General features: G+C 38.8%; 1 protein-coding gene across 1 annotated transcript; it reads left to right on the top strand.

Moving 5' to 3' along the window:
- The first annotated feature begins 9,097 nt into the window (after window positions 1-9,097).
- On the top strand, window positions 9,098-10,315 carry LOC149077896 (uncharacterized). The gene has a single exon (XM_089242078.1). The coding sequence runs from the start codon at window positions 9,098-9,100 to the stop codon at window positions 10,313-10,315; it is 1,218 nt and encodes a 405-aa protein (XP_089098204.1).
- The last annotated feature ends 1,361 nt before the right edge of the window (window positions 10,316-11,676 follow it).

Raw genomic sequence — 11,676 nt, 5'->3', positions numbered from 1 at the left:
TACATTTCACGCGCGTATTTATAAGATATTTTCTAGAAGCCCCTTATGAACCCGGCGTGAAGTTACTCATAAAATGAATGGAATTTGCCATAGTCGCTCGTTAGCATTTGAATTTCTGCTACGCATTACTAGTCAGTGCATACTAGAACCATGGTAGCGATCAAACCTGATGATCAAAATACCCATCGACTATATTTATTATAACGGTAATTATAAACCTTTCCTCTACCTGACAACCCGAGTGCAATACTATTTACTTTCCCGCACATTTTGAATAAGGCGTTTTCTAAGTTTCTGCAATCGATTACATCAATTATCCCTCACTACTATAACTATAAATAACTTTAATATATTTTTCCATATATGTTTTAGTACCTTTTGTTTTGTGAGGTTAATAATGTAGTTAGTTTTGGCTCTTTTTGGAAACTAATTCAAAAAACTGAAATAAAATTTATTTTCACTTGGCGCTTGAGCTCCGATGTGGAGGCGGACGAAGACCAACAGTTTAAAATGAAGCGAGTGGACTTAAATAGATTCTGAGTTGTCTATATTGGTTTAGGTATTGGGGGTTCCAGGCTTCACAGGCATAGGAGAGAGCAGGGAGAATATAATGTCTGGTAGCGCGGGTGACGGAAATGACGGGTGGAGTTTTTCAGGTTACGATGAAGCAAAAAGTGTTTTTGTAGACATTTATTAAAAATATAATCAACGCGAAGATTGGAAGACATTATAATGACCAGGTATTTAAAATGGGAAACCTCACAGATATCAAAGAATTGTATATAACATAACGAAATAAATTCAGATATGTCTAGATAATGTTCTAGACACTAGAGACATATTTCGCGCTATTACTAGATCTGAAACAAGTAAAACTGAGATAATATATAGATATTGGGTTTCTTCTACTATCAAAAGATTCGAACATTTTCTTGTTTGAAGCGAATAGCGTTTTTTTTTTCTCTTTGATATCGTATTATTATATTCAACATTATCGTTGCGAATCCGAAATGCCTTCTTCAAATATTTCAACTGGCCGCGTGTGATTGATTCAACTAATACTCACTAGGTAGCAGCAAAGTACTTAACTGTGAGATTAATATTTAAATTATTAATGTGTCTCTATTTTTATAAGCACTGGACAAATGGTTTTCACGTTCCTCGATACCTTGACACGGATAGTGAAAATGTAGACACAATACCATGCATTATGCTTGTATTTTATATACAAGGTGAAAAAGTGCGTCCGTTTGATCCCGTGAAACGTCGCCTATAGGAACATATTTTAAATAAGAAAAAAACATTGAAATATATTAGATATTTTATATATATATATAGGGGACGTCTCTCCATATATACCGAGACACAAAATATAATTTGTCACAAGGTTCCCCGTCCACTAAGCAAACGATGCCAAAAATCCCTCGAGAGAAAGAAGCGACACGGACGAGAAAATTGATTACATTCGCTTTAACGAATCAAGGATCGCACACACAAACTGAAGACCAAACTCTCTCTCTTACTCCACGCGCGCCAACATTCCGATCCTTGAAAACTCTGTAAGACCTTTTCCACTCGATATAACGCTGTCAATAAGACGTGATGGTGGAAGTAAACGGTTGTGGGTGGTTCACAGCGATGCCAACGCCATCTCCGAACGAATCCTTAAGGCGGATGGAACTCCAGAAAGCAATCAGATTTCTCTCTGTCTGTATTTCTTTCAGCAATTTGAGCACAGAACCTTTCAACATTCCATTAGACCATCGCCCTTGCCTTCTCCTACACGACTGATCCCACTGGAAATCCGATTCTCTCTCTCTCTTAAATGATCCAAACCGTCATTTTCTGAACGATGGCGTCTCTTCAGAAACGAGAGAAACAATTGCTAAATAATTAACTCTCGGGCCGTCATTTTCGAGTGCGTGTGGGGAGAAAAGTTTTGGCGAAAGAAATTTACGGAAAGTTGACACGATGTAAGTGGTACCCAGTACATTAAGAAATCACTAAAATGACTCGAAGCACATTTACAGATCACATAAGTGACCCGTAGTGCAGTTTGACATCACTTAAGTGGCCCTCGGCACCGTCCCAGATCACTTGAGCGGCCCACGACACATTTACAGATCACTTAAGTGACTCGCGGCTCTGTTCGAGATCACATAAGTGGCCCGCCCACCTTTAAGAAACGTGTGCGACTACGTTTGAGACAGCTATATATATTTTTTTAATTTTGAATTTGAAAAAATTCCAAATTTAAATCAACTTTTGAGACGGAATGTAAATGCCATTGCGTTGCATTTCATCTTTTCTTCCCTTGCAATATGTTTTTGCACCATCTCCATTTACTGCAACGCGTCTCGTTCACTCTTAAAATTTCTTGTTTTGTCGCAAAAATACGGATTGTGTGTGGAACTGGCAACTTACTTCACCACTGGTTCTTTGGACGCAATATTACGTCCGTGATCGTAAAGAGCTTTAAAAACGTCGCCGCATTAAATGACAAATGTTTTTAAGTCTATTAAATTAAATCACACGAGTTGGTGTTTATGCTTGTTTACAAATTAAATAGCACTAACCGCATTCTAGGAAGAAAGTTTTTCCAACCGAGAATGGGGGCGATGAGAAAGATCACCACAATGACCAAGTCACTGATCATAAGAATGACCAAGTGACTGACCGTATGAGTGACCAAGTCAGTAATTAAATAGTTGACAGTATGAGTGACCAAGTGAGCGACTGACTATATGAGTCACCATGTGATTGTATGTAAGAGCGACCGAGTGATTCACCGTGTGAGTGACCAAGTGAGTGACTGAGTGATTGGCTGTATGAGTGACCGAGTGATTGAATGTGTGAGGGACCGAGGGATTGAATGTGTGAGGGACCGAGTGATTGAATGTGTGTAAGTGACCACATGATTTACTAAGAGAGTGATCATATGGTTAACCGAGTTATTACATCCGGGAGCTCTTTATGCTCCTGGGAGAGACAAACAGAAGGACCAAAAACAAAAAAGTCGTCTGCTCTCACTGGTGGCGGGAAATTTCAAGCCCTTTGATTGGTGCTGCGTCTAATCCGGGGATTTTGAAACTTTATGTATAACAAAGAGCGAGAGAGGAGAGGAGGGAGGGAAGAGCTGACAAAGTCACGTGGGGGGGAGGGGGGGGGGCTCGGCTTAATATAGAAACATTTCATGAAACATTAAAATCATTTGAGATTCTTTTTTTAAATTTCTGTAAATTAATGAGACAGAGAAAATTTAAAACCTATTTTTTGTAACCTATGCATTTACACGAGACATGATCTTACAGAAGCAGAGCCCTCCTTGAGTGCAGGCACGTATTTTGTTTGAAATAAGATTTGAATACTGCATGGCTAAATATCATCAAACTATCTGATAAAATTATCAAAATAATGTGCTAATCGGTAAAAAATCTAAACTTTCGATATTTAATTAAGAAAGGGTGAATATACTATTTAAAAGAAAATTACGCAAAATGCGGACTAATGAGCAAGCTGTGATATTGAGTACGGCTTTACTGATGTAGAGAAGTCTGGAATCACGATGGAAATGACCCGTATATTGTACGGGACATTCTATATCATTTATATACTCTCGTTATTATCCCAACAATTCTTACTAGCATTTATAACTTTTACTGGAATCACGATGAAATATTGTTTTCATTACTTTATGACTTGTATGAGGATGATTATGAATATTCATATAATATAGTTATCAAGTCCAATGTTAAAATATTTTGGAAACAACAATTTTCACTGCAGATTTAGAGCAACATTTTCTTAAACACCCAAACACGACTTTTAAGCAACGATTTACCTACGTCCCGTTTTTCTCAGTGTATACTAAGGTACAGATTTTTAGTATTTTCAATCTTTTTTGTAGCACCGCGGGTTCATTTTTTTGCCGACGAGGGGCAATTAGACAGGGACCTATACGATTTATAGTCGAACCCGAACGGCAGCGTTTGATATCACTATTATTATTCCAAATACCTCACCGAGGACAATTTCGTCATCTCAACTGATCACATAAACACTAATCGGATTTTTCACGCTGCACATTTACAAATCATTTAAGAGTAACGCAGCGCATTTACAGATCACTAAAATGACACGAAGCACATTTACAGATCACTTAAGTGACTCGTGGTGCTGTTCGAAATCACATAAGTGGCCAGCTGTACTTTTTCAAATCGATTAAGGGGCCTGCAGTCCTCTAGTGGTTGAGCACTCTTGACTTAAGTGATCTGTAAATATTCCTGTGGCGGTCAAACAAGTGACCTAAGCAATGTGAAAGGTAGCAGGAAAAAGTGAAAAATGAACAATGTGAAAGGTAACTGCACTGCGGGTCACTTAAGTGATCTGTAAATGTGCTTATACGATTCATTTCTTATATAATACTGTATTGAGAATGGTATTATTTTCGAATTGTCATTTTTCTATGTTTATTGCCAACAATGTATGTTTATAATTCTCCATATACAAAGTATTTTATTGATATCTTAATATATTGTCCTGTGAATGATAATTCCATATATATCTCGCATCATTCATATATTCATATGTATATATATTTTCAGCTTGTTATATTTTTTATAATATATATATATATATATTTTTAAACTGTGATGTTTGACAAAGTCTGTTATACCAATGGTTGTTAATTACAACAATCCTGAACCTCCCCAACAGTTATTAACTCTATGCCGTGCTGTGCTCTTTTTATGTTGCGGAGTCACCACACAGAGCCACAGCTTCGGAATAAACATTTATTACGACGACACAAACATGATAATCAGGGTTAATGAAAAAGGAAGGCAGACATAGAAATTTTTGAACCTCACGCTTTCGTGTGCAGTGACTCTCTGCTCTGCTGTTTTCCAGACGGTCGTCTCCAGTACCCGGGATCACGTGACACACTCGAGCTCGTTGACCCGACTCTTGGGGGGTCGTCTGCGTGAGACACCACAATGTTATCGTTTTAGGTGGATGATGCAACTGCTCGGTGTGAAGAGACTCCAGAATAGGATTAGAGACTGGTTACTTGACCAGCAACTAGGGATTGAGTGCTATAATGATAATGGTTTGATATGTGCCGCTGGATGAGGAACGGACGTACGGTTCTTCCCCGTTGATCCGATGGAGTGACGGATGGTGCCGTCCTGCTGTAGGTCCGGCGGGACCATGGGCTGCCAGGGTGTTCTTACTGGTCATTTGCGTGGGTCGGAAGTCCGGTGATGCGATACCGGCCGGCGTTCGACCGGTGGTCTGGGCGGCTGGCGGGGCTTTCCTTTTTCTAACATGGCCCAGCCGTGAGGTGACCTGCTTATATCCCGCAAGGGACAGAGCGGGGCCATGTTTGGTGATTGTGTAAATGTGCTTCGGGCCATTTTAGTGATCTGTAAGGTCGGGACGGTTTTTTTCTAATGTGGCAAAAACTTAACACTGATTGCTTTTGAATTTTTTATGGTGGGAGCTGCTGATGTGGCCGGGATATGCATACGGGGGGAAGGGGGGTTGGAGAAGGAAGTAAGAGGAGGGGGGGACATGGTGACTTCCCAAACAAAACCACGGCCAACAGGGGTCAGAGCGAGTGAGCTTAAGGTGATTCTTGAGCTGTTAGAATCGGACCCACCACCAGCATTTGGAACAAAAAAAGCTGCACACACACAGATATCATTATAATGCGGATCAGGGGAATTTTAAAACCTCTCAAAGGGTTAAGCAACAGTTGGCAAAACATTTCCAGTGACAATTGGTCCAGTTACAATATTAAAAACTCATTTCATGTTCTTATTTAGATTCTTATGATATTATTCACACATTAAACATTAGAAATTCTCTAAAGCAAGGGTCTTCAAACTATGGCCGCCGCCACGTGCGTCAACTGAAGTTACTTTTCCTTTCCTTCTCTTCACACATTATTTCTGAAATTATTTCTCACTAATTTGCAAATTATGTCTCTCATTATTTCCGAAATGCGTCCTGAAAAAATAAATTTTTGATTAATTTTTCACCATTTCTGATCATTTCAGTGAAATTCGTATCTTTTTCGTCGGTGGTTCTCTGCAAAGATCCTCGTTGCCCCCCCCCCCCCGTCTCATGGGGCTCTGGAGGCTTTTTGCAGGGAGCCTTATGTCCACGCTCTGAAGACCACTGCCCCCTCAGTTGGCTATTGGCTATTCTTATGCCCTGGATATTCGAGTTAGTGCACATGTCTGTAAGTGGTTCAGGTTTATTTATGGCTGTCTGCACAGCTCTTTTCGGTAATGACCAGACTATAGTTTTGAAAAGGGTTACTTCAGTGTTTGTCAATTTTGGCTTTTCCCACAGTTAGAAACCTATTCGGATGACTTCGTTTTCCAGCAGGGCTTGGCGCCACCACACTGGAGCTTTGACGTTCGAGAATTTTTGAACAATCGCATTCCTAAACGATGGATAGGACGTACGGGACCTGACGATTCAGTTAAACCTCACTGATCTCCAAGATCACCGGACCTCACAGTGTGCGATTTCATCTTGTGGGGAATTTGAAAGACTACATGTGCCTCCTCTCTTACAGTCCCATTAGCCGAACTCAAGATACGCATAACAGCAGCAATGGATGCAAACATGCTCGCAACTAGAAGAAAAATCCGGACAAAAAGCAAAAAAACAACCACTCTGGATACTGAAACCAATATGCCAGTGTGTGCTGTCGAAATGAATAATGACGCCATATATATAGAGACATTGCTATGAAAAACGATCAGAATAACGTTTACTGCCCTTTACCACATCGAATAGGAATGCGATGTATTTTTTCCGATTTCAAACTTTACGAAAGCTACTCATACGAAAAGAGGGAGAGAGCCGTGGTTTCGAAAGAATCGATAAGTTTTATATCGTTCAAATAGCGATGGAACGTATTTTATGGACTCACTTCCATCATTTTCGTTACATTGAAACGAAAAAAACACTTTACAGAACGGCTTACACGGAAGGAAATGGCATAGTCGTATCCGAAAATGTAAATTTCTTACATCTATCTCTCAATAAACAAGGCTCGATATCAATAACAATAATATTTTCGTCATCAGAGAGAGAAGCCCTTAAATTAGATTCCGACCGAGGGATGGGACAAAGAGCGAAAAATCCAACTTTTCCCATTCCTGGAACATCCGGAGAAAATAGCCGTCTTCTCCAAATAATGAAGTTCGGTTGAATTTATGATCATGTTGAACTTGAGAGCTTCTATATTTTCTTCTACAAGGTGTCCTAAAAGTCTTAATTCGATCGTTCGTCGTAGAGGTACAATCCCAATTAAAAAGTGATCAAAATGTGTACAGAAATCACCCTGTACCAGTTTTAAGAGTGAATACGCAGTGCGTAACAAAATAGAAAAATATAAGTTTTTTAATTGTCTCCTCGTCTTCTTAATCACAACTCGAAAGTTGTTGCCCTGTCACTTCTTAGCCAAGAAAAATACTCCCGTGTTTCTAACTGCAATATTCGCTGAGATATTCGAATTCAAAAAACGAAAGAAAATTAGGAGAAAAAAAAAATGCCCAAAATGTGTACTACAGATGTGAGTTATGATTTGACACTTGGTTTTGGACTCTGGAACATTCCTGAGCAAGGCACACGTTTGTAAAGAAGCCTGTTTGTAGTAGATATGCTGCTCTCTGTTTTTTATCTTTCTTGCCAAAAAGAAACAGAAAAAGTTATACGACAATAACAACAGAACAATTCGAACTATTATGGATTGGAGATGACTGTAATATTCGATGCCAAAATAATAATAGAAAAATCAGTGACGATGGAAATAATTGTGTATGTTGACAATTATTTAACTTCTTTATATAAATTTTTCAAGATTTTGTATTTATATATTTGTTGACATCTGAAGTATTGAATATAGTTCTACACATTCTCTCTTGTATATAGTTCTCGATATTAATTTGCATATTAATGGTTTATATATATTCTTCTATTATTCCGGAAAGGTTTGGAGATGCAAGTGCATCACTCGCAGTTATTACCCTAAACGTTATACATGTAGAAGCAACTAAAGTGTAAACGAGTCACATCAATTCAGCGCGTTCCGCACGCTGATATTGTCTGCTTAAAAGTGTTTGAGCAGTGACGGAGCTTTCAAACAAAGGCCGCTGATCCAAGGCGGAAAACAATACTTCGAAATCGATGAAACAGCGCTTTACACGGTTTCCTGCAACTTCTGATGCCGCCTTTATCGCATCAACCACAAAGAGTCATAGAGGTACGATTTCAATTTCAAAAAATACTCAAAACGAGTTCAAAAATTGCCATTTACCAGTTTTTCAGAGTGAAAATACAGTGTGTCGGCAAATAAAAAATCGATATGATTATACGATCCCCTTGTCTTCTAACTTCCATTTGAAAAGTTGTTGCCCTGTATGTCCTTACGAGATATATATATATTTATTTATTTATTTATATCTCTCGATTTTCTTCACATATTTTTTGTTATACTTATCGAAATCAACTTCAACAATTTTATATTTGTTTACCTTTCAAGGATACGGCTATGTCCACACTGACTGTGAGCAATATTCGCTCGTTTATGATTTCCACGTGAAATGTTAGAATGTAATTTCACGAGTGGTCAAAGTCGTCCAGACTCTTATACATCAACAAAGATGATGCCACGCATCAAGGGTTCACAGCCAGAAGAAACGAAGGTACAGCCGCTTCGCACATCGCTCTTTCTAATTTAATTCCCCCGGTCAATTAAGGTACTTTTAGCAACATAACTATGTAGCAATGATCGGATATTTGGCGGCATTAAAAGATATTGAAATGACGTTCTTATCTTAGTTATGTGCTCGATTCGGGTTGTCATTTACGTCTCAATCAAAGATTTAGTGCTCAGATCAACGTATCGCGACAACTTCTACACATCGACTCAAGAGGAACCCATTAAGAGGAAAATTAGCTCTTTTAAACAGATTTGAACAGATCCGAGACTGAAAAGGTTCGTTAAATTTCATTTCAACATTGATTTTTCTCCGATAAAAGCATGGAATCCATTAACGATGAATTGCCTCTAGAGATAATGGCGATGATCTTCTCTCGTTACATCGAAACTGAAGGACCGGTGAAGTTTCTGAGGAAAGTTTCGCCAGTCTGCAAGCTATGGAGGAATCTGTGCTCAGTCCCTATTCTGTGGGAAAAAGTCAGCTGGAAATCGATGTGCTGGAACTTTGAACACTTGCTCAGATTGGCCGAAAGAGGATATCTTTCATCCACTCGAACCCTGGACCTATCGACTGAGGACAATGAAGATTCACCCAAGATGACTGTCAGAAATTTCATTCAAGTCATTCCTTACTGTCACAATGTGAAATCGCTTGATATTTCTCACAACGAGTTGATGACTGGAAAGATGATGCAGTTTCTGGCAGAAAACTTTCAGAGCATGGAAAAACTGGTATTGCGTTCACCAGACTGTAACTCCGAGGGGGACCCTTTACGTTGTCCTCGGATGGTATCATTGACGGCGTTAGAACCGATTTTCAAGGGATTCCGACGAACTTTGACGCATTTGTATGTGAGGTGTCACTTCACTCGTGATGATGCGTTGGTCTCGAAAATAGCTCGATCTTTCCCGACTCTCGTAGAATTTCATTTAATCAATTACCGATTCTGCTCCGAATCGACCGAGTATTACTCTTTTCCAATCGGTGAGCTTCACGCTGGATGTCCAAAACTACAAGTGCTAGAATTTTCTTTTTGCAAATTTGAGTTATCGAAAAAGCTCGAAGAAGGCTTCAGAGAAATGAAAAGATTCGTAGCAGTTGGATGTAATTTCAAAGACCTCGACGTGATCAAGATCTTCGGGAATTCGGCGCAATTGCGACATTTGGAAATTACCAGATCCAATAACGTTATATTGCGTCACATACACGATATCCCATCGGGCAAAGTCGAAGTCTTCTGCATCGGATACATCCTAAAATATTCGAAGCCTCTTGAAATAGCTGTGAAAAAATGGAGACGAACATTGAAAAGACTTTCGATCTACGCATCTTGTGACGTTACTGGAATCATTAAAGCCTTTCTGGAGGATAACCAGGACCCTGTAATCGAGAAAATTGCTCTATACGGCCTCGTCGACGCAACATACCTGAAATTATTGATACGCGATTGTAAGAAGCTCAATTCCTTGACTTTCGCATATGAAAAATTGAACAGACCACTAGAGGTTTGCAAAAATCGAGAAGAAGTTGAGAAATTGATGGATAATTTTAGAATTTCTGCTGATTTTGTATGAAGATTTTGATTTCGTCATCCACAATTACATGAAACTATACAGAATGTTTAACAAATGTGACGTGGGAATAAAACTTCTTGATCATGTTATCCGAAGAATTGATAGGTAATATTTTTTGTATTTATTCATTTTGCCACTGCAGGGTTTACATAATTAAACTTTCCTCTGTTCTGAACTGTCTGCAACCGTAACTATTCACATCAGTTATCTACGAAACTGAGTATTGAACTGAAATTTCAGTATGCTTCAATGAAAAGTTCTTGAGAATAGTAAAAACATGATTATCAGAGCCTAGTCAGCCTAGTTTCGGGCTACCCGAGGCGCTTTTCATAAATTGATTTGAAAAATTAGGTGCAGACTCTTGCGTTGCGACAAACTGGTTCACTGAATGGCGCAGCGTGTAACGAGAGCTTCAGAGGTTGTACAGTTAGGGACTTGGATATGTGTTTTCTAAAATGGGTGATATCGCCCGTTTAGACTGAGCTATGTTACGGACCACGAAAGCAGTAGATGTTACAGATGCAGCACGGGATTTTATGGGCTGGCTAGCCAGGAAAGCGATAAGATATTTCTTTTTCTTCTGAAAAACATGTTAATGAGAAGATTGTCATTTTATTAACAACTCTGTAATATCGGGCACATTGTTCAAAAATGGAAAGAAAATATAAGAAGTTCAAGTTTCGTAGCTACTGCAATTCAAAAGGAAGAAATAGTTCCCCGTAACTTCTTTCGTTTTCTAGCGTTAGTTGTATATATATTTTTTCGCAGGAGAATTACTGTGAGTTTCACTGACCCCTCTCTCCGAAGAGAGCGGGCATATGCACAACTCATTACGGGAGTTAATGTCTATGTCAAAAATTTAATAACTTGATCATCAAATTTTTATAACAAAAAAAACAATAATAATAATAATTTATCTTTGCTGCTGCATTATTCCATTGTTCTGGAATCAGCATCACTGCAGAATTTCTCGACCGTATTCAAAGGTGGAGGTACAGAAATTGTTCACGTTCATGTATTGTGAAAATATTTTCCGATGAAAGAAGAAATACAGATAAAAAAAATAGACTTCGCGTATAAAGTTTGGCAGAGAACTATCCGTCAGATCATCACAGGGTGCGGAATCTTCGTTTTTATCGTCATCTGGGCTGTCATCGCCATTGTCACTTTCAAAGAGGATATCATCTTCAGTTTCGTCCATCGCATTGCTGATGCAACACTTTTTGAAGGGTCGGATGATAATTTGGGTGGAAACAGAATTCCACGCCTCTCTCATGTACAAAATATGCACTATAATTAAAAAATTATGTCCTCAAAAATGGAAAACAATAATATGCATATCAAAAAAACTGAATTATGCA

The sequence above is a fragment of the Pholcus phalangioides genome, unplaced genomic scaffold, assembly GCF_987345545.1.
Source record: "Pholcus phalangioides strain wild (caught in Gottingen) unplaced genomic scaffold, Ppha-v1.0 ptg000014l_1, whole genome shotgun sequence".
Taxonomy (NCBI): Eukaryota; Metazoa; Arthropoda; class Arachnida; order Araneae; family Pholcidae; genus Pholcus; species Pholcus phalangioides.
The sequence above is the reverse complement of the archived record's forward strand: the minus strand, read 5'-3'. Positions and strand labels throughout refer to the sequence as shown.

What these genes read in the sequence shown, in the direction of transcription:
- LOC149077896 (XM_089242078.1), top strand. Translation starts at nt 9,098, where the DNA reads ATGGCGATGATCTTCTCTCGTTACATCGAAACTGAAGGACCGGTGAAG.